This window comes from Gorilla gorilla, chromosome 20 (assembly GCF_029281585.2).
Source record: "Gorilla gorilla gorilla isolate KB3781 chromosome 20, NHGRI_mGorGor1-v2.1_pri, whole genome shotgun sequence".
In the NCBI taxonomy this organism is placed as follows: domain Eukaryota; kingdom Metazoa; phylum Chordata; class Mammalia; order Primates; family Hominidae; genus Gorilla; species Gorilla gorilla.
Window position 1 is genome coordinate 14,875,582 of NC_073244.2, and position 27,056 is coordinate 14,902,637.

At 44.8% G+C, this 27,056-nt stretch overlaps 2 protein-coding genes across 11 annotated transcripts in view; one reads left to right on the forward strand and one right to left on the reverse strand.

Moving 5' to 3' along the window:
* Positions 1-28: 28 nt before the first annotated feature.
* On the forward strand, positions 29-10,676 carry MBD3L1 (methyl-CpG binding domain protein 3 like 1). Of its 9 annotated transcripts, none has more exons than XM_055371562.2 (3): positions 29-111; positions 8,267-8,342; positions 10,015-10,620. In XM_055371562.2, exon 3 carries the CDS (start codon positions 10,036-10,038, stop codon positions 10,618-10,620), a length of 585 nt encoding a protein of 194 aa, XP_055227537.1. In that variant the 5' UTR covers positions 29-111; positions 8,267-8,342; positions 10,015-10,035. The 9 variants fall into 9 exon arrangements, with proteins under 9 accessions (XP_055227537.1, XP_018872152.1, XP_018872151.1 ...); XM_019016607.4 differs by lacking the exon at positions 29-111 and adding an exon at positions 7,018-7,072 and having other exon boundaries at positions 8,270-8,342; positions 10,015-10,676; XM_019016606.3 differs by lacking the exon at positions 29-111 and adding an exon at positions 7,018-7,072.
* A 5,513-nt stretch (positions 10,677-16,189) lies between these two features.
* MUC16 (mucin 16, cell surface associated) overlaps positions 16,190-27,056 on the reverse strand; it is a 235,240-nt gene continuing 224,373 nt past the window's right edge. The window contains exons 105-110 of one of the 2 annotated variants that reach the window (XM_055371568.2): positions 25,425-25,576; positions 25,029-25,096; positions 22,806-22,972; positions 19,023-19,064; positions 18,621-18,700; positions 16,190-16,375 (exon numbers count right to left, since the gene is read on the reverse strand). In XM_055371568.2, coding sequence (XP_055227543.1) covers positions 16,277-16,375; positions 18,621-18,700; positions 19,023-19,064; positions 22,806-22,972; positions 25,029-25,096; positions 25,425-25,576 — 608 coding nt within the window. In that variant the 3' untranslated portion in view covers positions 16,190-16,276. The remainder of the gene's footprint in view (positions 16,376-18,620; positions 18,701-19,022; positions 19,065-22,805; positions 22,973-25,028; positions 25,097-25,424; positions 25,577-27,056) is intronic. The other variant, XM_055371569.2, reaches the window with a different exon arrangement.

Here is a 27,056-nt window from a genome sequence, read left to right on the forward strand (position 1 = left end):
GAAGGCGGGGAACCGGCTGAGGCCGTACCAGGCCTGGACGGCGAGGCTGATTGGGCAGAGACCAGTTCCAGGGTCGGGGCTGTGGATGGGGCCCAGTTCTCGGGGCGGATGGTATAAGGCTTCCAGAGCGGGGATGACTGACCAGAGACCAGTTACAGGGGTGGAGACCTCCATTTCCGGGGCGGGGCTGAGCGGGAACCAGGCTGTGGTTGTGACAGCCCTGGAGGTTGGGGCTGGCTGTGGGCGTAGATAAGTTCCGGGCAGGGCGGAGGGCGGGGACTACGCTGTGGGTGTACAGGCCCTGGAGGGCAGTGGTGATTGGCAGAGAGCAGTTCTAGGGTCAGAGCTATGGGGTGGCACCAAGCCTGGGGGCGGGGCTGACTGGGGGCGGAGACCAGTTCTGGGGGCGGGACTGTGGGCTGCACCAGGCCTAGGGAGGGGGCAGTGGGTGGAGACCAGTGCCAGGGGCAGAGATCTGGGTATGAATAAAAGGGTGTGTGATGTGGGTGGGTTGGGATAGGCCCAGGAGCCAGGATTGTGGGAGATCAGATTCAGGGGTAGGGCTTTCCTTGGATCCCTAGATTGTTGATAGAGTTACTGCCCCATGTTCATACAACCCAATAGGATCAGATTATGTATGCACATTTGTCTATAACTTGCTTTCCCAAGGCAGAACATAGTGATTTAACACTAAGAGTTTAGGGGAGCAGGAGAGGACTGTGTCATAGATACACATATGGGAAAACTTAAGAATGGTACAAAGTCAGTCAAATGTTCTCCCACCACGGTCTTTCAGTTCTTTTGCTCAGAGGCAAAAATAATTTTCTCCTCTATCTTTCCAGATATAGTGTGGACATGTATGTGTGTGTATGTGTGTATGCCGTAGTCATATTCATGGAATAAATGCTATTACCTCCCCCCCCACAAGTCTCTGTTTTATACACCATGGATATAGACTGAACAAAATAGGTAAACGTCCTTGCCCTCAGAGAACGTGCATTTTAGTTGTGAGTTGGGCAGGAGAAGTGAACAGTGAATGTGATAAATAGAATACATGGTGTGTTGGTGCGTTAGATACCACTAAGTGCTGGTTGGACCTGGTGGCTTACGCTTGTAATCCCAACACTTTGGGAGGCCGAGGCAGGCAGATCACCTGAGGTCAGGAGTTCGAGACCAGCCTGCCAACATGTGAAACCCCGTCTCTACTAAAAACACAAAATTAGCCGGGCGTGGTGGCGGATGCCTTGTAATCCCAGGTACTTGGGAGGCTGAGGCAGGAGAACCACTTGAACTCGGGAGGTGGAGGTTGAAGTGAGCCGAGATTGCAGCCGGTGCACTCCAGCCTGGGTGACGAGCAAGACTCCATCTCAAAAAACAAAACAAAACAAAAACCAAAAACCATAAACAAAAAAAGATACTGCTAAGTGCAAAGGGAAAAAATTTTATGTAAGAGAGTGGTAACATTTAAAATCAGCCAGGAAGAAATACTTTCAATGAATGATACTGTTTCATGCACCCGTCGTTTCAGAAAAAAATAGATCTCTGCTTCCCAAAAATATCCATTTTCAGGTGGCTGAAGGAAGTTTAAGCAAAAATGAACAAGTTCAAAATTCAATATACTAGGAAAGTTCACTGTGGAAAGACTGTTCTCTTCAACAAATTGTGCTGGGACAACTAGATGCCAATATACAAAAGAATGAAATTGGGCTGGGCGTGGTGGCTCACGCCTGTAACCCCAGCACTTTGGGAGGCTGAGGCAGGCAGATCACGAGGTCAAGAGATCGAGACCATCCTGGCTAATATGGTGAAACCCCGTCTCTACTAAAAATACAAAAATTAGCTGGGCGTGGTGGCGGGCGCCTATAGTCCCAGCTACTCGGGAGACTGAGGCAGGAGAATTGTTTGAACCCAGGAGGTGGAGATTGCAGTGAGCCGAGATCGCCCCACTGCACTCCAGCCTGAGAACAGAGCGAGACTCTGTCAAGAAAAAAAAACAAACCAAAACCAAAAAAAAACAAAAAACAACCAACCAACCAAGAAACAAACAAAAAACAGAGAATGAAATTGGACCTCTACTTCACACCATGTACAAAAGTGAGCTCAAAATAGATCATAGACCTAAAGGTAAGAGCTAAAACTATAAACTTCTTGGAAGAAAACATAGGTGTCAAACTTTGTGATCTTGGGTTAGGCAATTGTTTCTTAGATATGACATCAAAAACAGGTGGCAAAAGAAAAAATATATAAATTGGACTTAACATTAAAAAACATTGATGCTTCAAAGGACACCATCAAGAAAAAAGACAAACATGGACTGGGTGAAGACATTTACAAATGATTTATCTGATACATGACTTGTATTCAAAATATATAAAGGCTTGCAACTCAGCAATAAAAAGATACCCAATTAAAAGTGAACAAAGAGTTTTTTTTTTTTTTTTTTTTTTGAGGTGGAGTCTCCTTCTGTCACCTAGGCTGGAGTGCTGTGGCACCATTTTGGCTCACTGCATCCTCTGCCTCCTGGATTCAAGCGATTCTCCTGCCTCAGCCTCCCAAGTAGCTGGGACCACAGGCGTTCACCACCACGCATGGCTAATTTTTGTATTTTTAGCAGAGAGAGGGTTTTGCCATGTTGGCCAGGCTGGTCTTGAACTCCTGACCTCAAGTGATCTGCCCACCTCAGCCTCCCTAAGTGCTGGGATTACAGGTGTGAGCCACTGCACCCAGCCTGAAAAATGAACAAAGAGTTCGAATCGTCATTTCTACAAAGAAGATACACAAATGGCAAATATATACATGAAAAGATGCTCGGCCCCATTAATCATTAGGGAAGTTAATATCAAAACTTCAATAAAATACTACTTCACACCCATTGGGATAATTAAAATTAAAAAGATACCCAATAACAAAGATTGGCAAAGACAAGGAGAAATTGGAATTCTTATACATTGCTGTCAGGATTGTAAAATGGTGCACCCACTTTGCAAAATAGTTTGGCAGTTCCTCAAAAAGTCAGAGTTGCCACGTGACCCAGCAATTTTATTTCCAGTATATGCCCAAGAGAAATGAAAACGTGTTCACATGACAGCTTGTACATGAATGTTCATAGCAGCATTATACATAATAGCCGAAAATTTTGTATGTCCCAAATATCAGTTAACTGATGAATGGATAAATAAAATGTGGTATATCCACACAATGGATTATTATTCATCCATTAAACAGAATACATATTCCATGGATGAACCTTGAAAACATTATGGTAAGTAAAAGAAGCCACTCATAAAAAACCCACATTTTGTATAATTCAATTTAAATAAAATTTCCAGAATAAGAAAATCCAAAGAGACAATAGATTAGTGGCAAATGTTGGGGAAAAGGGAAATGAGGGGAAGTGGGTAATGGTATGGATTTCATTTTAGATGAAAATAAGATTAGATAGTGACGATTGCACAACTGTGTGAATATACTAAAAACCATTGAACTGTACACTTTAAAAGGTTGAATATTATGGTAGCTCAATAAAGTTTTTATTTAAAAAATGTAGAATTATACACATAAATTCTTCAGTTAGGCAAAATAAGAGAATAAAAGTGGAAAAATAAAATACGTAAATATGAGTGCTTCTTCCTCAAAATAATAGAAGAAAAGTGGAAAAAGTAAAATACTACAAAAATGTGAGTTCTCTTCTTCCTCTTCCTCCTCCTCCTTTCTTCCTTCTTCCTTACTCCTCCCCTTCCTCCTCCTCCTTGTCCTCCTCCTTCTTCTTTCTTCTTTCCTCCTCCTCCTTCTTCTCTTCCTTTTCCTCCTCCTCCTCCCCTCTCCTCCTCCTTCTTTCTTCTTTTTTCTTTTTTTTTGGAGACGGGATCTTGCTTTGTCACCCAGGCTGGAGTGCAGTGGTGCAAACATGGCTCATTGCAGCCTCGACCTCCTGGGCTCAAGTCATTCTCCCTCCTCAGCTTCCCGAGTAGCTGGGACTGCAGGCGTGCACCACCACGCCCAGCTAGTTTTTGTATTTTTTATAGAGACAGGGACTCGCCACACCACAGAGGCTAGTCTCGAACTCCTGAGCACAAGCAATCCCTTTGCCTTGGCTGCCCAAAGTGCTGGGATTTTAGGCATGACCCCATCATATCCAGCTTAAGTGTATCTTAATTTTCCACACCATCACATTATTAAATGGCAAAACAAACTGGGGATAAATAATTGTAAAAATCTATGACATGTGGGCTCATATCATTATTACATAAAGAATATTCTGGATAAATAAGCAAAAGATGAACAAGCCAGTAAAAACATCATCAAAGACAAAGGCTATGAACCACACACTCCTTTACAAATACATACAACTGCCCAATACTCTAATTAGCAAAGAGGCATAAATTAAAATAATGGCATTATGTTTGTGCCTCTCAAGTAATGCAAAACATTTTAAATGGCCAGTTTTCTTCATGTCAAGACATGAAGAAATGAATGACCTCGCCCTCTGCTAGCAGCATTGATAAGTACCAGTTTCTCAGCAGGTACTTGGTAACATATACCCAAAGCTGTAAGAATGTGCATATTTATCAACCCAGCAATTTTACAATGATCTAAATCAGAGAAATGTTTGAACCTTGTTAAAAAGGATTGATCATCTACCTCCTATTTAATATGACAGAAGATTAGTAACAATGGCAAAATAAGTACTGGTGTAGCCGTATGAAATGACATTCATGGGCCTTAAAACAACAATGTCAATGTACATTTAGTTATATTAAATTACAGTCAGGATATATTGTTAGATGTGAGAAGCTGGCTGCAGAATGAAGTCGGCAGTGTGTATCCATGTTGTAACCCACAAAGTCTAGGAATATAAAATTCCAGGGCTTGACAACTACATAATGCCTGGACCCTTTCTGCCTCGAATGGGGGTGGCTAGAAACTTCTCTGGCTGGAGGGCAGAAGGCAGAGTGCAAAGTTTTGCCTCAAGCCTTGTGACAGGGATAAAGACCCTTACTCTTCACACTGGCCTCATGGACAAGACAAATTCTTGCTTTCCCCACAGAGTACCTGAGATCTGAGGATACTTTATACTCTGATAGTCACTTCCGGCTACCCTAATTCTGCTAGAGTAAAAACAACTAGTAGCTTCCACCTAACCAGATGACGCATAAAATAATTGCTACGAAATATTTCATTCCATATTTTGGTTAGTAAGGAAGAGAAGGAGGTAAAGAAACTTGAAGTGAAACAACTGGAAGGGACCAAGATGGAGCAGGCAGAGTTCCCTATACACAGGAGACAGCAAGGCTGAAATTCTACCCAGAAGATCAGCAGCCCTGGCCAGGCACGGTGGCTCACACCTGTAATCCCAGCACTTTGGGAGGCCGAGGCGGGCGGATCATGACGTCAAGAGATTGAGACCATCCTGGATAACACGGTGAAACCCCGTCTCTACTAAAAATACAAAAAATTAGCTGGGCATGGTGGTGCACACCTGTAGTCCCAGCTACTCAGGAGGCTGAGGCAGGAGAATCGCTTGAACCCAGGAGGCAGAGGTTGCAGTGAGCCGAGATCGCATCACTGCACTGCACTCCAGCCTGGGTGACAGAGCAAGACTCCATCTCAAAAAAAAAAAAAAAAAAAAAAAAAGATCAGCAGACCCACTATCACCTTCCTCCAGGGCAAGGCCACCTGTGGAAATGACAGGTGTCAAATAATCCCCAAAGGAATTGCTAAGGATGGAGATGTCCCATGGAAACAAACCGCATATTGCCTAACCCTCTCCCGAGGACATGGATATATTGAGATAGTAAATGTTTTGAAGGCCATGCAACTCTGCAAACAACCAAGCATGCACAGAACACAGGCTGTCTGGTGATAACTCCTAGATAAGCACCAATATAGCACCTCAGCCACAGATGGCATGCCACACACAATGAATTCTAAAAGTCTATTTTAACCTGCGATAGCCAACATACTCTCATTTGTGCATGCAATCAATGTAAAAATTATTGAGACGTTTTAGGTGCGACTGGCTGGGGCTGGCATTGTTGGTGGTAAAATAATTTCCCAAGACCGTCGTAGGTAAAGAGAGACAGATTTATTAGAGAAGATATGAAGATAGGTTGCAAGGATGCAACAGGCAGCACAGAAGACACGGGCCATTTGCAAAGAGGCAGAGGTTGGAGGGGATTTTATAGGGTCGTGCTGGAGGCGGCTATGTGCACGTGAGGTGTGCAGATAAGGTCGTGTTGCTGGGACTATGTGCAGACCGAGGTCTTTTGGAACAGAAAGTCATGCCAGTGGGTTGTTTGCAGTTAGCCATCTCTCAGAACAATTGTTCTCCCCCAACCAGGGGCCCTTTCCTTGTTGTTTGTTACTTATCTTATTAGGACTCCACATGAGACCTTTTAAATGATTTTTGTTTTTTGTAATGAGTTCCAGAAATCCAGTTCGTACTTTCCACTCATGGCACATCTCAATTTGCGAGTTGAATGTTATCAGATGTACTTGCCCCGTATTTAGATTTTCTTTTTTTTCTTTTCTTTTCTTTTTTTTTTTTTTTTTGAGACAGAGTCTTGCACTGTCTCCCAGGCTGGAGTGCAGTGGCGCCATCTTGGCTCACTGCAAGCTCCGCCTCCCAGGTTCACGCCATTCTCCTGCCTCAGCCTCCTGAGTAGCTGGGATACAGGTGTGCGCCACCACACCCACCTGTATTAATATTATGGCTAATATTTTGTATTTTTAGTAGAGATGGGGTTTCACTGTGTTAGCCAGGATGGTCTCAATCTCCTGACCTCATGATCTGCCCGCCTCGGCCTCCCAAAGTGCTGGGATTACAGGTGTGAGTCACCGTGCCTGGCCATATTTAGATTTTCTAGGGTTCACAGCTGTAAAATAAGATTCACATGTCCAGGTTGTTCCAAGCATACTTCAAAGCTTTCCACTTCAAGAGTCATGTCAGATGAATAATGAGAATTCCTTTGGGATCTAACAACAAAGGGGTCATTGTGGCCTTAGCAACAGAAGCAGCTGAGAACGGTGAAGGAAAACAGAAGTTTGGGGTGGCCTGAGGAGTTAGCTGGAGGTGAGGAGATAGGAGACATAGATGTAGATGATCTTTTCTCAGTGGTTCATAGCTAAGGGGAAGGGATAGACAGTAGTGGTGAAGGAGGGGGTCCCAGGAAGTTTAGGAGAGGAGTGTCTGTGTAGCTAGGAGAAACTTGAACATGTTTAAATGCCGAAGAAGGGATTCAGTAGAAAAACAGAAGTTAAAGATATGGGGACATCTGTAATCCCAGCACTTTGGGAGGTTGAGGAGGGCAGATCACGAGGTCAGGAGTTCAAGGCCACTCTGGCCAACATGGCGAAACCCCATCTTGACTAAAAATACCAAAAAATTAGCCGGACATAGAGGTGTGTGCCTGTAATCCCAGCTACTTGGGAGGCTGAGGCAAGATAATTGCTTGAACCTGGGCAGCGGAGGTTGCAGTGAGCCCAGATCATCCCACTGTACTCCAGCCTGGGCTATAGAGCGGGACTCCGTCCCAAAAAAAAAACAAAAAACAAAAACAACAGATGATACAAAGGTTACATTGCAATATTGGAAGCATAAAATTAACAAAAAGGAAGAAGGAATGAGGCTCAGATCACTCTTGGTGGATAAAGGAAATATATTTATGTATTTATGAGACAAGGTCTTGCTCTGTTGCCAAGGCTAGAGTGCAGTGGCCTGATTGCCGCTCACTGCAACCTCGACCTCCTGGGCTCAAGCTATCCTCTTCACTCAGCCTCCCTCACTCAGCTGGGACCTCAGACATGTATCATCACCCCCAGCTAACTTTTTAATTTTTAGTAGAGATGGGGGTCTCCCTACGTTGCCCTGACTGGTCTCAAACTCCTGTGTTCAAGTGGCCCTCCCGCCTCAGCCTACCAAAGTGCTGGGATTAGATGTGTGAGCCACCATGCCTGGCAGGAAATCTCTTTAAATACAATTAAAGGAAATTTGGAAACATTCAATGCTTATCAGGGATATTTGCAGATTTGGCAACTAACGTCTTTGGGAACCATCAGGTAAGTTAAGGAGAATTAAATATCTATGAGGAAAAAAGAAAGCTGGAGAAAATTTTGCAACAGGTTTTGCGGAAAATCAAGGAGTAAACATGACAGTGCATACACAGAAAATAAAGTTTCTACGCATGATGGATTCTTCCCAGTTGATGGAGAATATTTTGTATTTATAGTGGCACTAAGACGTCATGTCACGTGATTCTTTTTTCAGCAGTGATCATATGACGGCGGTAGCCATGGCGTCACAGAGAACAGGGACCTTCCAAGTTTGAAGTTTTACAAGGCAGGTATGATAAGTGGTAAGGAATTTTGGATTAATCTAAATGAAATTTTTTTTTTTTTTTTTTTAGACAGGGTCTCATTCTGTTGCTCAGGCTGGAGTGCAATGACGTGATCTCTGCTCACTGCAACCTCCACCTCCTGGGTTCAAGTGATTCTCCCACCTCAGCCTTCCAAGTAGCTGGGACTACAGGTGTGCGCCACCACACCCAGCTAATTTTTGTGGTTTTTTTTTTGGTAGGGATGGGGTTTCACCATGTTGGCCAGCCTGGTCTTGAACTCCTGGCCTCAAGTGATCCACCCACCTCGGCCTCCCAAAGTGCCGAGATTACAGGCGTGGAGCCACCATGCCCGGCCTCTAAGGGAAATATTGAAGTCGCAGACCACAGAATCCAAGAGTGCTAGGAATCAGAGGAGAGAGAGGAAGGTGAAGATACGGGGGTCTGGAGTAATTCAAATACCCAAATCACAGATACTTGTTGCTCAAGGTATGTTCATCAAGAACAGGTATCTATGGTATGGGCATTTGAATTAAAGAACCTGGAAATCAGAAATTTATAGTGGGTGAATAAGTTTTCCGATTTATTTATTTATTTGTTTTGAGACAGTCTCACTCTGTTGCCCAGACTGGAGTGCAGTGGTGCGATCTCGGCTCACTGCAACCTCCAGCTCCCGGGTTCAAGCTATTCTCCTGCCTCAGCCTCCCGAGTAGCTGGGATTACAGGTGCCCGCCACCATGCCTAGCTAATTTTTGTACTTTTTGTAGAGATGGGGTTTCGCCATGTTGGCCAGGCTGGTCTTGAACTCCTGACCTCAAGCGATTCGCCTGCCTCCGCCTCCCAAAGTGCTGGGATTACAGATGTAAGCCACTGTGCTGGGCCAGAATTATTTATTTTTGAGCATGGCTGTTTGGGTTGCTGAAAATGTCTGGGGTGTGGGATTAAGGCTCGAAGAGCAGAGCAGTTGATAATTTCATTATTGATTTACAAGCTGCAGGAACTGTGCAAACCAAGAGGTCAATGTGTTAACCAGGTGAATAGTCAAGTAATGCATAAGAATGGCAGGATTTGGGCTGGGCACGGTCATCCATGCCTGTAATCCCAGCACTTTGGGAGGTCGAGGGTGGGTGGATCACTTGAGTTCAGGAGTTCCAGACCAGCCTGGACAATATGGTGAAACCTCGTCTCTACAAAAACCACAAATAGCCAGGCATGGTGATGCACGCCTGTAGTCCCAGCTACGCGGGAGGTTCAGGTGGGTGGATCACTTGAGCCTGGGGAGGTAAAGGCTGCAGTGAGCTGTGATTGCACCACTGCACTCCAGCCTGAGTGACAGAGTGGGACAAAGAAAAAAAAAAGGCAAGATGTGAGATTTAGAAAAAGACTGTCATATTTGTCCTGAGAGGGAGTATCAGGACTTGAGCATTTAAGAGTGACAAGGGCAGAAAGAGAATAAAATAGTACTCAAACAAGGAGGGGGTTTGCAGGATGATGAAGGAGATTTTGACCTTGAACTTTCTGTGCTTGACTCAAATCTGCCTGATGATGTCCCAGGAAGCAGGTCAGACCTCTCCCCAGAGGGAGAGAGGAAGGATGAAAGTCCAAAACAGCTGAGATCCTTTTCCTGAGAAGGCAGGCTTCATTGATCAATTTGACCCCATTTCATGATTTATTTTAATAGTGTAAGAGGAAAAGAAGTGTGATGGCCAAGAGTTCACAGAGGAAGCAACGTGACTGTGTAAACCAATGCAAATCAAAGCCTGGCTTGAGCACCTCAATCCCTCTGAGAATGTCCAGTTACACATTCAAGAGGCCAGTAACGAGAATTACACCCCATCCTGGCAATGAGGTCAGATATCATCAATGGGAGGAGAGCTTGGAGAAGCCTCAGCAGGTCTGCTGGCAGAGGAGACTGCAGGGACTCCAGGCTTACAGCAGTGCAGGAGAACTTTTAAGCACTTTGGATCTTGCCAACACCTTGCAAAAACTTGTCCCTAGTTACACAGGTGGATCTCTGCTGGAGGATCTTGCCAGTGGTCTGGAGCACTCCTGCCCCATGCCCCACCTTGCCTGCTCTTCAGATGCAGTGGAGATAATTCCTGGAGAGGGAGTGGGTATCTCGCAGCTCCTCTGCAAACAATTTCTGGTCACTGAGGAAGATATCAGGAAACAGGAAGGGAAAGTGAAGACAGTCAGAGAGAGACTCGCAATAGCACTGATTGCGGATGGACTCGCTAATGAGGCAGAGAAAGTGAGAGACCAAGAAGGCTGTCCTGAAAAACGCTAAGAAAAAAAGGGAAGATAGTGCAGATGAAATAAAGTGTAATCCTTTATTAACATCTCTTTGCAGTGTCCACAATGAGGTTTTTTTGCTTTAAGCTCTTGAAACTTTAAAATATGCCAATACTTAAAAAAAAAAATTAGGCTGGGAGAGCACCTAAGAGCACCTAAGTAACTAAGCTCAGAACAGGGTGCGGTGGCTCATGCCTGTAATCCTAGCACTTTGGGAGGCTGAGGCGGGCGATCACTTGTGGCCAGGAGTTCAAGACCAGCCTGGCCAACATGGTGAAACCCCATCTATATTAAAAATACAAAAATTAGCTGGGCATGGTGGCAGGCACCTATAATGCCAGCTACTCGGGAGGCTGAGGCAGGAGAATCGCTTGAACCCGGAGGCAGAGGCTGCAGTGAGCCGAGATTGCACCACTCCACTCCAGCCTGGGTGACAGATTGAGACTCTGTTTCAAAAAAAAAACAAAACAAAACAAAACAAAAAATTACACTCCTTTGTGTGACACAAGGGAATAAAGACAATAATTTCTTTTTGAGGTGAGAGATTGGGTTTCAGGTGGGCAGGGAAAGGAGATTTTTTCTTTTTCATGTTATACTCTCATTTTTATTTACTATGTATGTATGTATGTAGTCCAGGCTGGAGTGTGGTGGTGCCATCAAGACTCACTGCAGGCCAGGTGTGGTGCCTCATGCCTGTAATCCCAGCACTTTGGGAGGCTGAGGTGGGTGGATTGCTTGAGATCAGGAGTTCAAGACCAACCTGGCCAACATGGTGAAACCTGTCTCTACAAAAAATACAAAACTTAGCTGGGTGTGGTGATGTACACCTGTAGTCCCAGCTATTCGGGAGGCTGAGGCAGGGGAATCGCTTGAACCCAGGAGGCAGAGGGGTTGCAGTGAGCCGAGATCACCCCACTGCACTCCACCCTGGGCAACAGAGCAAGACTCCATCTCAAAAAACAACAACAACAACAACAAAAACCAAAAAACAAAACAAACAAAAAAACCCCAAAACAAACCAAAAAACCCAAACAAACAAACAAAACCTCACTGCAGTCTTGAACTCTTGGACTCAGGTGATCCTCCTGCCTCAGCCTCCTGAGTAGCTGGGACTACAGGCACATGCCATTACATCCGGCTAATTTTTTCTATTTTTTGCAGAGACAAGGTCTCACTCTGTTGCTCAGGCTGGTTTCAAACTCCTAGACTTAAGCAATCCTCCCACCTCAGCCTCCCAAAATGCTGGGATTACAGGTGTGGGCCACCATGCCTGGCCAGTATTCTATCATTTTTAACACATCAATCTCAGAAACTGGTAAATCCATCAAACAAAAGCAAATTAATGATAAAGAGGACTGGAATAATTCAATAAGCTTGATCAGGCAAGTAGACAAATAGACTTTAACTCGTATTCCCAACAAGCAGAACGATGGTGCATTGTTAGATTCTTAACACTGAAAAGTCTCTCTCTCTTTTCTTTTTTTGAGACAGGGGTCTTACTCTGTCGCCCAGGCTGGAGTACAGTGGTGCGATCTTGGCTCACTGCAACCTCTGCCTCCTGGGTTCAAGCGATTCTCATGCCTCAGCCTCCCAAGTGGCTGGGATTACAGGTACCCACCACCACACCCAGCTAATTTTTGTATTTTTAGTAGAGATGAGATTTCATCATGTTGGTCAGGTTGGTCTTGAACTCTTGACCTCTAGAGATTGGCCCACCTCAGCCTCCCAAAGTGCTGGGATTACAGGCGTGAGCCACCACGCTCGGCCTGAAAAGTTTTTCTTGATATTATTAACCCTCAAATTGTGTCGACTTTCCTGATTCAAATTTCAAACACATATAGACTTAGAGAATCAGGGAAAGTCTGGTATTTCATTAAATGCAACTCTGAATTAATGGGCAATCAAGAACAGAAAAATAACTAGAGTTAGATAGCTTATTTGAGAACGTAGATATAAAAAACTCTTTCCTGAAATATTATTTTGGAATCCACTGGGATATTTCACAAAAATAATAATCAATTCTGATTGGGTAGGCTTTATCCTGTGATGATGAGGACAAAGCACTGAATAATTTTATAACCTTGAGTACTGCCTACTGACTTTAAGATAAGTGAATTAAGTCAGACACAGATAGAAAATGATGGATTGACCTCACTTCTGTGTGGAATCTAAAAAAAGTCATATAGACTGGCTGTAGGCTATTGGTATTTTTTTTCAAGCAAACAAAACATTAAAACACATTCTAAGGCTGCACGCAGTGGCTCACACCTGTAATCCCAGCACTTTGGGAGGCTAACGTGGGTAGGTCACCTGAGGTCAGGCATTCAAGACCAGTCTGGCCAACATGGCGAAACCCCGTCTCTACTAAAAATACAAAAATTAGCTGGGTATGGTGGCACCCACCTGTAATCTCAGCTACTCAGGAGGCTGAGGCAGGAGAATCGCTTGAACCTGGGAGGCGGTGGTTGCAGTGAGCTGAGATCGTGCCATTGCACTCCAGCCTGGGCAACAGAGTGAGACTCCATCTCAAAACACAAAAGAAAACAAAACCAAAAAAATCCCCACATTCTAGGACACACATGATTACCACGTGGAAGCACAAAGCAGAAAAAAATGAAATTTTAAAATAATAAATTTTTAGGGAAGCTATAAATAATATAGATATTGCACTCTATTTTTTTTTTTTAGAGATGGGGTCTCACTGTGTTGCCCAGGCTTGGAGTGCAGTGGTGCAATCATACTGCAGCCTCAACCTCCTGGGCTCAAGGGATCTTCCTGCCTCCGCCTCCCTAGTAGCTGGGACTATAGGTGTGTGCCACCACATCCAGCTACTTTTTTCTTTTAGTAGAGATGGGGGTCTCATGTTGCCAAGGATGGTCTCTAACTCCTGGCCTCAAGCGATCCTCCTACCGTGGTATCCCAACATGCTGGGATTACAGGTTTGAGCTACTGTGCCTGGCCCATAGAACCATTTCTGACCCGTTTATGTCTTCTTGGTCTACTTCCCATTGTAGAGGACCCATGAGATGGATAATATGCCACCCAGGGAACACTAATCTGGAAATTCTGGTGCATTTGAGTTTCAGAGAATGAAATAGTGGAAGAGAAACTTGCAACTGCCAGGGTTTCTTGGGGGCAGGCATATGGGAATATAAAGGAACAGGATGGGTGTGATGGCTGGTATAGGAGTCAACGGTGGGTGTGTACTGAGTGACAAAGGTGGGAGACCTTACACTGAAGTGGAATGTTGATTTTCCACCATGGCAATTTCTTTTTTCTTTTTTTGAGATGGAGTCTTGCTCTGTTGCCCAGGCTGGAGTGGAATGGTGCGATCTTAGCTCACTGCAACCTCCACCTCTCAGGTTCAAGTGATTCTCCTGCCTCAGCCTCCTGAGTAGCTGGGATTACAGGCACCCACCACCACACCCAGCTAATTTTTTTGTATTTTTAGTGGAGTTGGGTTTCATTATGTTGGTCAGGCTGTTCTTGAACTCCTGACCTCAGGTGATCCACCTGTCTTGGTCTCCCAAAGTGCTGGGATTACAGGTGTGAGCCAGCGTGCCCGGCCTCCATGATGGCAATTTCTGTATCAGTGAAACAGGAGGATTCCCTGAGCTCCCTTGCAGGACATGCGACAGGGGTGTGGCTCATCTGTTTGGCTGCTGGGTGCACTCAAACCCCTTATGGGATGGGGAGCACACAGACAGGCAGGTGCAGGAGCCGGGGCCAGTGTCCCTGGGCTCTGGCCCCATGGCAGCATCCACGGGTGGGAGACTGCAACTCCCAAAGCCCAAGTGGCTGTGTGTTACAGTGTGCTCCTTAGCCTTGCTGTCTGTGGATGGCTTAAGTGTTAACCAACTCAGTGCCCTCTTGGTACCCAAGTCCTTGTCCAGCATCCAGGAAGAATCAGGTCACACATAGACTTGAAGGATGAATGCCAGGGTTTTGTTGAATGGGGGAGGTGGTTCTCAGTGGGATGGATGGGGAGCTGGAAGGGGGATGGAGTGGGAAGATGATCTTCCCCTGGAGTTTGGCTGTCCAGTGGCTAGTCTCCTCTCTGACTGTCCCCAGTTGAACTCCTTTTGGCATTCAGATGCTCTTTCTCTTCTCTCTGCTGTGTCGTTCTGCCATTCTTCTGCTTGTGGAGCCTGGGGTTTGAGGTTTATATGGGTATAGGATAGGGGAGCATGGTGGGCCAAAAGGTGACTTTGGGGCATGAAAACAGGATTGTCTGTTCCCATTTAGGGCCACAGGTCTCCAGGCTTGAGGGTGGGGCCTTTGCTGGGGAACCTCCCTCTTCTACCCAGTATTTCCCTGTCTCCTGTCCATATCATCAGTAATGTAGTTTGGATATGTGTCCCCACCAAATCTGATGTTGAATTGTAATCCCCAGTGTTGGAGGTGGAGCCTGGTAGGCGGTGCTTGGGTCATAGGGGCAGACCCTTCATGGTTTGATGCTCCCTTTGCAACAGGGAGTCTGTACTTGTGAGATCTGGTTAAGTGTGTGGCACCTTTGCTCCCCCCAACTCTCCCTTGCTCCTGCTCTGGCCATGTGACATGCTGGCCCTCTCTTGTGACATGCTGGCCCTCCCTTGGCCTTCACCATGATTGGAAGCTTCCTGAGACCTCTCCAGAAGCTGATCAGATGCTGACATCATGCTTCCTGTACAGCCTGCAGAACTGTGAGCCAATTAAACCTCTTTTCTTTAAAAATTACCCAGTCTCAGGTATTTCTTTTTTCTTTGTTTTTTGTTTTTGTTTTTTTTTTTTGAGACAGGATCTCACTCTGTCATTCAGGGTGGAGTGCAGTGGTACAATCACAGTTCACTGCAGCCTCAACCTCCCAGGCTCAGGTGATACTCCCACCTCTGCCTCCTGGGTAGCTGGGACTACAGGCATGCACCACCATGCCTGGCTATTTTTAAAAATCTTTGTAGAGACAGCATTTTGCCATGTTTCCCAGGCTGGTCTCGAACTCTTGGGCTCAAGCAACCTGCCTGCCTAGGCCTCCCATAGTGCTAGGATTGCAGGCGTGAGCCACCGAGCCTGGCCAGGTATTTTTTTCTCTTTTTCTTTTTTTGAGACAGAGTCTCGCTCTGTCACTCAGGCTGGAGTGCAGTGGCATGATCTTGGCTCACTGCAACCTCTGCTTCCTGGGTTCAAGTGATTCTCCTGTCTCAGCCTCCCAAGTAGCTGGCATTACAGGCGTGGACCACCATGCCTGGCTAATTATTGTATTTTTAGTAGAGACAAGGTTTCACCAAGTTGGCCAGGCTCTGGTCTTGAACTCCTGACCTCAAGTGATCCACCCGCCTGGGCCTCCCAAAGTGCTGGGATTACAGGTGTGAGCCACTGCGCCTGGCCAGGTATTTCTTTATCGCAGTGCAAGAACAGCCTAATACAATCATTTTCACCAATTCTGGTGTTCCCAAGGGATGACATGGTGCGAAACCACAACACACAACTGAGAGTTGCCTTTGGGACTTCACGAAGGTGGAAGACTGTTCTCTTAGTCCAACATGAACCAGTCAGGGGTCACGTCAAGGAAGGCTCAGAGACTGTGTCCGACCAATATGGTTTATTTCTGCCCCAGCCAAGCTTCTTTGGACCCTGGCTGGGGGAAAGGCACCCCAGGCACCGGCAAGTTCCAGTCATTGCAGATCCTCCAGGTCTAGGTGTGACTGGTAGTAGCCTGGGCACTGTTGCTGGACATTGTATTCTCCTTCCTTCTTCCGCCGGCGGGTGGTCACCTACGAGGGTGAGGAGGAGGCGTGAGAATGGACTGGTTAGCCATCCAGGGAGAGGAGACCACAGGGGTGAGAATATGGCCAAAGCCAGAGGCCTTATGCTTTCTCTGTCTCCCTTCATTGTTTCATTTAATTTCTCCCTCAGTTCTTTTCCTCTTTTCGCCACTTTCTTTTCTTCTGTCTCCTTGTTTCACTCTCGGTTTAAAAAAATTTTTCCCCCTCCGATATCCCCTTCATTTCTCTCTCGTCTTGCCCCTGAATTTCTTTATCAATATATCACATATCTACCAATGATCTATTTATCTATCATCTAGGTATCAATATTTATCTACCTGTCAATCAATTATCTACCAATCAATAACCATCAATTATCTCTCACCTCTCAATCATCTGCTATTTATAATCCATCAATCATCTATCAATCACCTGTCATCCATCAATCATGTATTTATCATCTACTTATCAATATCTATCAACTATCTGTTACCTATCAATTTATTATCTACCAATTATCTATCAAAAATCATCTATTTATCATCTACCTATCAGCTATCCACCAATCATCTATCAACTATCAATCATCTATCGCCTGTCTTCTGTCTAAATATCATTTCTCTCTCATCTCATTCTCAGTCTCTTTCTCTGTGGCTTTTGGTCCTGATCTCAGCCCCCTCTCTCCCTCCCTTCCTCCTCTACACCTGTCCAGCTTAACTGAGGCATAACTGACATAAAATAAACTGCACACATTTAAAGTGAATGTTTTGATAAGTTCTGATCATAACTTATTGAATCGTCACCACAATCAACATAAGGAACATCCATCCATCATCCCCAAAACTTTCGTCCTGGCCAGGCATGGTGGCTCACACCTGTAATCCCAGCACTTTGGGAGGCCGAGGCGGGTGGATCACCTGAGGTCAGGAGTTCGAGACCAGCCTGGCCAACATGGTAAAACCCCGTCTCTACTAAAAATACAAAAATTAGCTGAGTGTGGTGGTGCGCATGTGTAATCCCAGCTACTTGGGAGGCTGGGGCAGGAAAAACGCTTGAACCCGAGAGGCAGAGGTTGCAATGAGCTGAGATCGTGCCATTGCACTCCAGCTTGGGCGATAGAGTCAGACTCTGTCTCAAGAAAAAACAAAAAAAAACCAACAAAAAAACTTTCCTCCTGCTCTTTTACAATTCCTTTTTCCCTGCCACTGCAAACACATTTTCATTCCCAGGCAACCGCTGATCTGATTCCTGTCCTTACAGATTAGTTTGTATTTTCTAGAATTTGTCTATTAAGGGAATCATATGGCATGTACTCTTTTCTTCATCTGGATTCCTTCACTAGGCATAACTATTTTGCAATTTATACATGTTGCTGTATAATTTATTAATGTATTAATAATTCCTTTTTGTTGCTGAATAATATTCCATTGTCAGGATATATTTGTTAACGGACATTAGGGTTGTTTTCAGAGTTTGGCTATTACAAACAAAGCTGTTATGAACATTTACTTGTGTATAAGTCTTCATATAGACATATGTTTTTATTTCTCTTAGATAAATTACTAGTAGTGGAATGGTAGGGTCTTACGGTAGGTGTGTGTAATTTTCAAAGAAATGGCCAAGCTATTTTCCACTTGCAGTTTATGAGAGTTCCAGTTCTGTCACATTTTCACCAACACTTGTTATAGTCAATCTTTTCAATTTTATCCATTCTTGTGAAAAGTGGCCTCTCATTGTGACTTCCGTGTACATTTCCCTAACGACTAATTTTGTTACATTTTTCCCTCTTACATTATTTTATTTACACTCTATGCAATCACTTTTTCTCTCAATATCTTGTAATCAGCATATAGGTTGTGAAGTTTTTGAGATCTGCACAACATAGTAACTATAGTTAATAATAATGTAGATTTCAAAATTGCTAAGAGTATAGGTTGCCAATGTTCACACCACAAAGAAATAATAAGTATGAGAGGTGAGGGACATATTAATTAGCTTGATTGAGTCATTCCATAATTGTACATATACCAAAGCATCACATTGTATCCCCTAAATATATGCATTCATTATTTGTCAATTAATTAAAAATAAAATTATAAAAAGAAAATAGGAAAGCCACTCTGTGAACCGGGAGAAAATATTTGCAAAACATATATCCAGCAAAGGACTTGTGTATAGTATAGTATGGTTTTATAATATATTAAGAACTCTTACAACCCAATTGTAAGAAGACAAGCAACCCTTCCTTGCTCACCAGGACACCGCAGATCAGGCATGTGATGAGTCCCAGGAGTCCTGCCAAGCCGATGAAGATGACAGCCCAGAAGGGAAGGTCTGGGGAGACAAGGGCTGGGGTGAGCCACCTCCTGCCACGTCCCAGGGCTCCTTCTTGGACCCTATGTGGCCTGAGGATGGGCACAGCCCTGGGGAAGAGAGCTTAGTGGCTCAACACCTCATGCCTCTGATGCCCCCAAAAACTGGGCCCCCAGCAAGCCAGGATCCCTGCTATCCCTTTACTATGCCTCAATAGTCTTTGCCATGGGTTGGCAACTTTGATCCTCATCCAAGACTCTGTGTGCCTGGTGCTCTTGGACAAGGCAAAGCACCATCAGGCTACCCCCTCCCTACCCTGGGCTGGGGCTTCTTTGAGACTTACCAGAATTCCCAGTTAAGGGCTCATTTCTGTTGGGAGAATACCCTAGAAATGAAAGAAAGGGAGGGTGCATGTGAGTGTGTCTTTTTTTTTTTTTTTTTTTTGGAGACAGAGTCTTGCTCTGCTGCCCAGGCTGGAGTGCAGTGGCGTGATCTTGGCTCACTGCAACCTCTGCTTCCCGGGTTCAAGCAATTCTTCTGCCTCAGCCTCCCAAGTAGCTGAGATTACAGGTGCCCGCCAAAATGCCCAGCTAATTTTTGTATGTAGTGATGGAGTTTTACCATGTTGGCCAGGCTGGTCTTGAACTCCTGACCTCATGATCCACCCACCTCGGTCTCCCAAAGTGCTGGGATTACAGGCGTGAGCCACCGCGCCCGGCCGAGTGTGTCTTATTCTTTTAAATACAATTTTACAAGCGTACAAAAAAGCAGAGAGAAGAGTATAATAAATATTCATCACCTAGATTTAGTGGTTTATATTTCCTCCAACTAAAACATATACATCCAATTTATGATTTATTGACATTTCAGTGAAAGTAAATGTTTTCACTGAAGTTTTAGAGGCCAGTAGACACCATGACATCTCACCCCAAATATTTCAATTTGTATCTCTAAAAAAATGACACATGGCTACATGAGCCCAAAGCCATTATTCCACCACAAGAGTGTCGTAAGTTAAATTCATGCCTCTGGGCATGGTGGACCTAAATTGGGCTGGGCCCAAGGGCAGTGGTGGAGAGAATGGATCATTGCAGTTGGAAACTGATGGGACCTCTCTAAGTTTTAAAATTTTCACCCAAAAGCTTTTTCTTCTGCCTAAAAACACATTTAAGCTCTCCTTCACTTGGTGGTTTTATTGTCATCTTTTAGAATTCACCTTCAATGTTATTTCCTCCAGGAAGCCTTCCCTGATGACCACACCCATGTATGAATAGGTTCACATCAAATAATTTATAATTGACAACTGCCTGTTCTTGTTATTCCTCACGACAGCATAAACTCCATGAAGAAAGGGATGTAAAGCCATCATCGGGCACGGCGAGAAGGGTTACTGGTTCCTCTACTTCTACAACCCTGTTATAGCCAACTTCTTTTTTTTTTTCTCAAGATGGAGTCTCACTCTGTCACCCAGGCTAGAGTGCAATGATGTGATCTTGTCTCACTGCAACCTCCGCCTCCTGGGTTCAAGTGATTCTCCTGCCTCAGCTTCCTGAGTAGCTGGGATTACAGGCGCACCACCATGCCTGGCTAATTTTTTGTATTTTTAGTAGAGGCAGGGTTTTACCATGTTGGCCAGGCTGGGTTTTATCTCCTGACCTCGTGATCCGCCTGCCTCGGCCTCCCAAAGTGCTGGGATTACAGGTGTGAGCCACTGCGCCTAGCCCATAGCCAGCTTCTTAAAGATGTAGAAGACATACCAATGGCTAACAAGCATATGAAAAAATGCTCGACATCACTAATAATCAGAGAAATACAGATTAAAACCATGATGAGATACCACCTTATGCCAGTCAGAATGGCTGTTACTAAAAAGACAAAAAATAACAGATGTTAAAAAGGATGCAAGAAAAGTGAACTGTTACACACTGTTGGTGGGAATGTAATTTAGTATAATCTCTATGAAAAACATGTGGAGATTTCTCAAAGAACTAAAAATGAAACTACCATTTGATCCAGGAATCCCACGACTGGGTATCTACACAAAGGAAAATAAATAATTCTGTCAAAAAGACACCTGAACCTGTGTGTTTATCACAAAACTATTCACAATAGCAAAGATATGGAATCAACCTAAGTGCCCATCAATGGAGGACTGTATAAAGAAAATGTGATCTCTCTCTCTCTCTCTACACACACACACACACACACAATGCAATACCACCCAGGCATAAAAAAGAATGAAATCATGTCTTTTGCAGCAACATGGATGGAAGTGAAGGTCATTATCTTAAGTCAAACAACTCAGATACAGGAAGTCAAATAGCACATGTATTTGACTAAATAATGCATAGACATGTCAATGCTAAATAAGGCATTATTAAATAATAATTAAATAATTAAATAATTAAATTAATTTAATTAAATAATTAAATAAGGCATCCTGGTCAACATGGTGAAACCCTGTTTCTACTAAAAATACAAAAAAAAATTAGCCAGACATGGTGGCAGGCGCCTGTAGTCCCAGCTACTCAGGAGGCTGAGGCAGGAAAATGGCGTGAATCCAGGAGGCGGAGCTTGCAGTGGGCCGAGATCGTGCCACTGCACTCCAGCCTGGGCGACAGAGCAAGACTCTGTCTCAAAAAAAAAGAAAAAAGAAAAACAAATAAAAAACAAAAACAAAAACAAACAATAACAACAACAAACAAACAAACAAACAAAATTGGTAAAACAAGAAAAAGAAAAACCTGTGACAGGCATGTGAAAGGCTTGTTGATTCTGAAGGATCAACAGTGCTCTCTTGCACAACAATAATTCAGAACCAAGGACAGTGCACATAGGCATTGGAAGGTCCCGTCTAAAACGTTATTCGCATTCGACTTGAAAAGAACCTTGTATGAAATCTAGTTATTCCTTCTGCAAATATGAGTTGAGTGTTTATTATGTGCCAGGCAGAATATGGGGTTCTTGGAATACAGTGGTGAAAGAGCAAACAGTTACTCTCTGTTATATTCCTGATACATGGTACAATGTATATAACTATTCTTTGAATGGGTAAAATTGGATATGCAAAGTTGAGCCACCTTGAAGCCATCTCTGGAGTTGGAAAATAGGTCCATCCTACCACATTTGTTGAGGATGAATCACATACAACTTGAAACTGGAAGCCCTCATTGACCTGCTGAGGCAGGAGGATCACTTGTGGCCAGGAATTAGAGACCAGTCTAGGCAACATAGTGAGACCCTGTCTCTACAAAAAATTTAGAAATTAGCAAGGCGTGGTGACACGTGCCTGTAGTTCCAGCTACTCAGGAGGCTGAGGTGGGAGGATCGCTTGAGCCCGGGAGTTCAAGACTGCAGTGAGCTATGATTGCACCACTGTACTCCATTCTGGTTGACAGAGCGAGACCCTGCCTCTAAAAGAAAAAAACAAACACAAAAAACCAGAGCCAGGTGCAGTGATGCCTGCCTGCCTGTAATCCCAGCTCTTTGGGAGGCTGAAGCAGGTGGCATGCTTGAGCTCAGGAGTTCAAGACCAGCCTGGGCAATGTTGCAAAACCCCATCTCTAGAAAACATACAAAAATTATCCGGGTGTGGTGGCGCATGGCTGTAGTCCCAGCTACTTGGGAGGCTGAAGTGGGTGGATTGCTTGAGTCCAGGGGTTGAGGTTGCAGTGAGCTGAGATCATGTCACTGCACTCCAGCCTCGGTGACAGAGTGAGACCCTGTCTCAAAAACAAACAAACAACACAACAACAATAACTAATTAGGGTAATTGTTTAACACTGCAGCTGCCTGGGGGTGGAGGAGCAATACCATCTAGGGCAGGCAAGATGGGAACCAAAAACCAAATGGCTTGCTAAGAACAAAGAGATAAGAAGTCCAGAAAGGAGATGTGACTAGTCTGAGGTCACAGAGCTGGCCAGAAGAGGGCAAATGCCTCCCATATCCCTCGGGCGTCCTTTTCTTTCCTTCAATGATGGGTAAAGCTTAGGAGAACTAAGCCACTTTCTCCCAGTCTGAGAAAGCTCGATGACGAATCAACTCCAAGCCTTCAGATTCCCAGGGAAGGACCCAGGTGAGGAAGTGGGAGCTTCCACCTCAGTCCCAATGACTCAGGGAGCTTTACCATCCACAAGGACACTGCTCCTGTCCAGGGTGAAGTTCTGCAGCTGGGTACCATTCCGGGTCATCCGCAGAAATTCCTCATAGATGGCAACTCTGTCTACTCTCCGAGCCAGTGGCGAGAAGTTACACAGGGAGTCCACCCCGGTGTGGTGCCTGTTGGGGACAGACCTGGAAGGGGACAGGGATAAGCAAAGATATTTGCAATTTTATCATGATTCTAGGCTTTCTCCTTCTAGACTCTTCCTGCAGGAACTTTCTGCAATGATGTAAACATTCTATGTCGGCCGGGCACAGTGGCTCACGCCTGTAATCCCAGCACTTTGGGAGGCCCAGGCAGGCGGATCATGAAGTCAGGAGATCGAGACCATCCATACAAATCACGAGGTCAGGAGATTGAGACCATCCATACAAATATTAGCTGGGTGTGGTGGCACGTGCCTGTAATCCCAGCTACTTGGGAGGCTGAGGCAGGAGAATCACTTGAATCAGGGAGTAGAGATTGCAGTGAGCCGATATCACGCCACTGCACTCTAGCCTGGTGACAGAGCGAGACTCCATCTCAAAAACAAAACAAAAAACAACAAAAAAAAATTCTACATCTGCACTACACAATGCAGCCATTAGTAGCTTCATGTTGTTATTAAATGCTTAAAATGCAGCTCGCGTGGGAGAAGAACTGAATTTCTAATTTTATTCCACTTAATTCATTTAAAAATAGCCACAGGGAGGTCAGGCACAGTGGCTCATGCCTGTTATCCCAGCACTTTGGGAGGCCAAGGCGGGTGGATCACTTGAGATCAGGAGTTCGAGACCAGCCTGGCCAACACAGTGAAACCCCATCTCTACTAAAAACACAAAAATTAGCTGGTGTGGTGGCGCACACCCATAATCCCAGCTACTTGGGAGGCTGAGGCAGGAGAATCGCTTGAACCTGGGAAGCGGAGGTTGCAGTGAGCTGAGATTGCGCCACTGCACTCCAGCCTGGGCAACAGAGGGAGACTCCGTCTCAAATAAATAAATAAATAAATAAAGTAATAGCCACAGGGAGAACATTTCTGGAATGTTGGGGTAACAACTTCTGAATACCCATAAAATCAATGAGAACATTGGCCAAAATAGTCCAAATCAATTTTTCCAGAAGTCTAGAAGTGAACCAAAGGCTTGCAAAAATTCGAGGGGTGTTTAGTTAAGGAAAGTGTTAAATCTCAGTAAAAAGAGCAAGCTTTGTGGCATTTTAACTTGCATTATTTCCACAGTGCTCTTTCAAGATCCTCAGTATTTTATTATTATTATTTGTGTTTTTTTTTTTTTTTGAGACAGGCTTTGGCTCTGTTGCTCAGGCTAGAGTGCATGGCACAATGTCAGCTCACTGCAACCTCTGCCTCCTGGGCTCAAGCCATCCTCCCACCTCAGCCTCCTAAGTAACTGGGACTACAGCACATGCCACTATGCTCAGCTGATTTTTGTATTTTTTGTAGAGATGGGTTTTCACCATATTGCCCAGGCTGGTCTCAAACTCCTGAGCTCAAGCAATCCACCCACCTTGGCCTCCCAAAGGGCTGGGATTACAGTCGCGAGCCACTGCATCCAGCAAGATCCTCGGTAACTTTGAAAACTGGCAGCCTCAGAATCATAATATCTGTGAAAACCAGCTGCCTAGCAGTCAAAATAGCTTTAGAGTTCTCCAGACATCAATCTGCAGAACATAGTCACTATTTGATCTGTTTGGCAGCTCCTTGAAAAAGCCCTGTTCTCAGGGCTTATGTTTATTTGTTCTGATTCAGAATTTGTTTAGTGAGGAAAGCCTGTTCTCAGGGCAGTTGTCAAAAAAAAAAAAAAATCATTGGTACCCCCCACCATTGGAAATGATACCTCTCATTGAAAAGCACAGTTAGGCTGCTAGATTCTAAGTCATCTGGTTTTAGTCCTCTCCTTCCCCCGTCTTCCATGGGTCCTGATTTCAGTAGCTGATGTCTTAATGTAGTAGATTCTACACTCTAGACTCCATGGCCTCAGCACCAGGTACCTTTATGTCTGCTGAGATTTACACCAGCTCTCTTGAGTGTTGAAGCCAGTTGGGCTCCAGCTTTAGGAAAAAGCTGGTTTTTAGTTAACAGCTCTCTCTTTCTAGGGCTCTCTTCCATCAAAGCTATGGCTTGGGGACACTTCTATTTAAAGGACAGCAGAAGTTCCTAGAGTCATTAGGTCCTGAGTTAGAACTTACCTGAATGTTGAAACTTGACAGTCAGAAAAATAACTCTTGATGCTGCTGTTTCGGAAGAGTTGATTGAGCTGAAAGACAGGGCGATGTTTCTTAGGTCAGAATCCTGGCCCCAGTTGCATCAGAGAATTTTCAGCCACTGAGCACACTTCTCCATTTATTTTGCTTCTTGTCATGACAACCACTTGCCCAGGTATGTATATCAAAGGACATGCTCTTCTAGGGTATGACTTAGCTGTGTGACCTTGGGTCAGCTACTGAACCTCTCTGTGCTTGTGTATTAACTGGGAATAAGAACCTGTCTTTGTGGATTGTTATAAAAAGTCACCCTGTGGCTACCCAGTATGCATAAGTCAGTTTCTGCATGGCAACAGAGTGGACATACCACCCCCTTCTCACCGCATCCTCAATATTCCTTTTGTTCCTCTGGTAATTGGTGGTGCCTGGCTGGGCTTTGTCCTGGGAATATGGTAGGTTTGTGATGGTGAAATTCAGGTAGAAGTGCTGGGTGCTGGAGCTGCTTGTTGGTTGATAAACTGATGACTTCATTTCTAGAATTTAAAAAAAAGTATGTAAAAATCCACTATCAAGGCAGGGTTTTAAGAAAGAGATTATTCCAGCTAGCTTACTTATTCCTGACAGTGTGAGCTGAGTTAGGCTTTTTTTTTTTCTTTTTCTTTCTTTTTTTTTTTTTTTTTTTTTTTTGGCAGGGGGGTCATTTGTTTTGTTTTTTGAGACAGTTTCACTCTCTTTGCCCAGGCTGGAGTGTAATGGCGTGATCTTGGCTCACCACAACCTCCACCTCCTGGGTTCAAGCCATTCTCCTGCCTCAGCCTCCCGAGTAGCGGGATTACAGGCATGCGCCACCCTGCCTGGCTAATTTTTTTTTTTTTTTTGTATTTTTAATAGAGACAGGGTTTCTCCATGTTGGTCAGACTGGTCTCGAACCCCCGACCTCAGGTGATCCGCCCGCCTTGGCCTCCCAAAGTGCTGGGATTACAGGTGTGAGCCACCGCGCCTGGCTGAGCTAGGATTTTAAAGGTGGGATGGAGGGTTTTAGGTAACAGCTCTATATTGGATGGAGGATCTTCCTCCATCCATCTGTCCAACTTGTATCCATCCACCCATCTACCTGTTCAATTCTCTTTCTGCCAAGCATTATAAGAATTCCCTACAACATGGGGGAAAAGAGACTGGGTTTCTCTGGGGGTGTAGTCAGCAATTGCAGGTGCTGAGAAACCCAGAGTCTTCTAACTAATGATCTTTGTTCCTAAAGGGTCTTCTTGCCTTTGCTCTTCTCTCCCCCAACCCTCCATTCTGCACACAGCACCCAGAGGATGAGCAGAATTCATTTCATTTTCTTTCTAAAGCAGAACTCATGAGTGTGTCATGTTCCTCCCCAAGCCATTCCAGTGCCCAACAAAGTCTCTGCCCACATCTTTGGCTTCAACTGTCACCTCTCCAGTATCAAAGTGGATGCTCCAGCTATACCAATCTTCTTAAACTTGCCCCAAAATGCCACATTTTTTTTTTGAGACGCAGTTTTGCTCTTTTTGCCCAGGCTGGAGTGCAATGGCACAATCTCGGCTCACTGCAACCTCCGCCTCCCGAGTTCAAGCAGTTCTCCTGTCTCAGCCTCCCAAGTGGCTGGGATTACAGGCACGCACCACCATGCCTGGCTAATTTTTGTATTTTTAGCAGAGATGGGGTTTCATCATATTGGCCAGGCTGGTCTTGAACTCCTGACCTCAGGTGATCCACCCATCTCAGCCTCTGAAAGTGCTGGGATTACAGGCGTGAGCCACCGCGCCCGGCCAGATGCCATATTCTTTCTATCTTCTAGGTTATAGGTGCATGGAGCACTATTCTCCATCTATTACCCCTGGCTAGGTCCCATTCTCTGTCAGATCTCAGCTTCTTCACCCCTTCCTGCACAAAACTTTCCAAGACAAGGTTGTGTGTTCCTCCTTGGGGCTCCCACAGGCCCCTGAAATTCCCTTATCATAGCAATGATCACACTGTATCATCAGT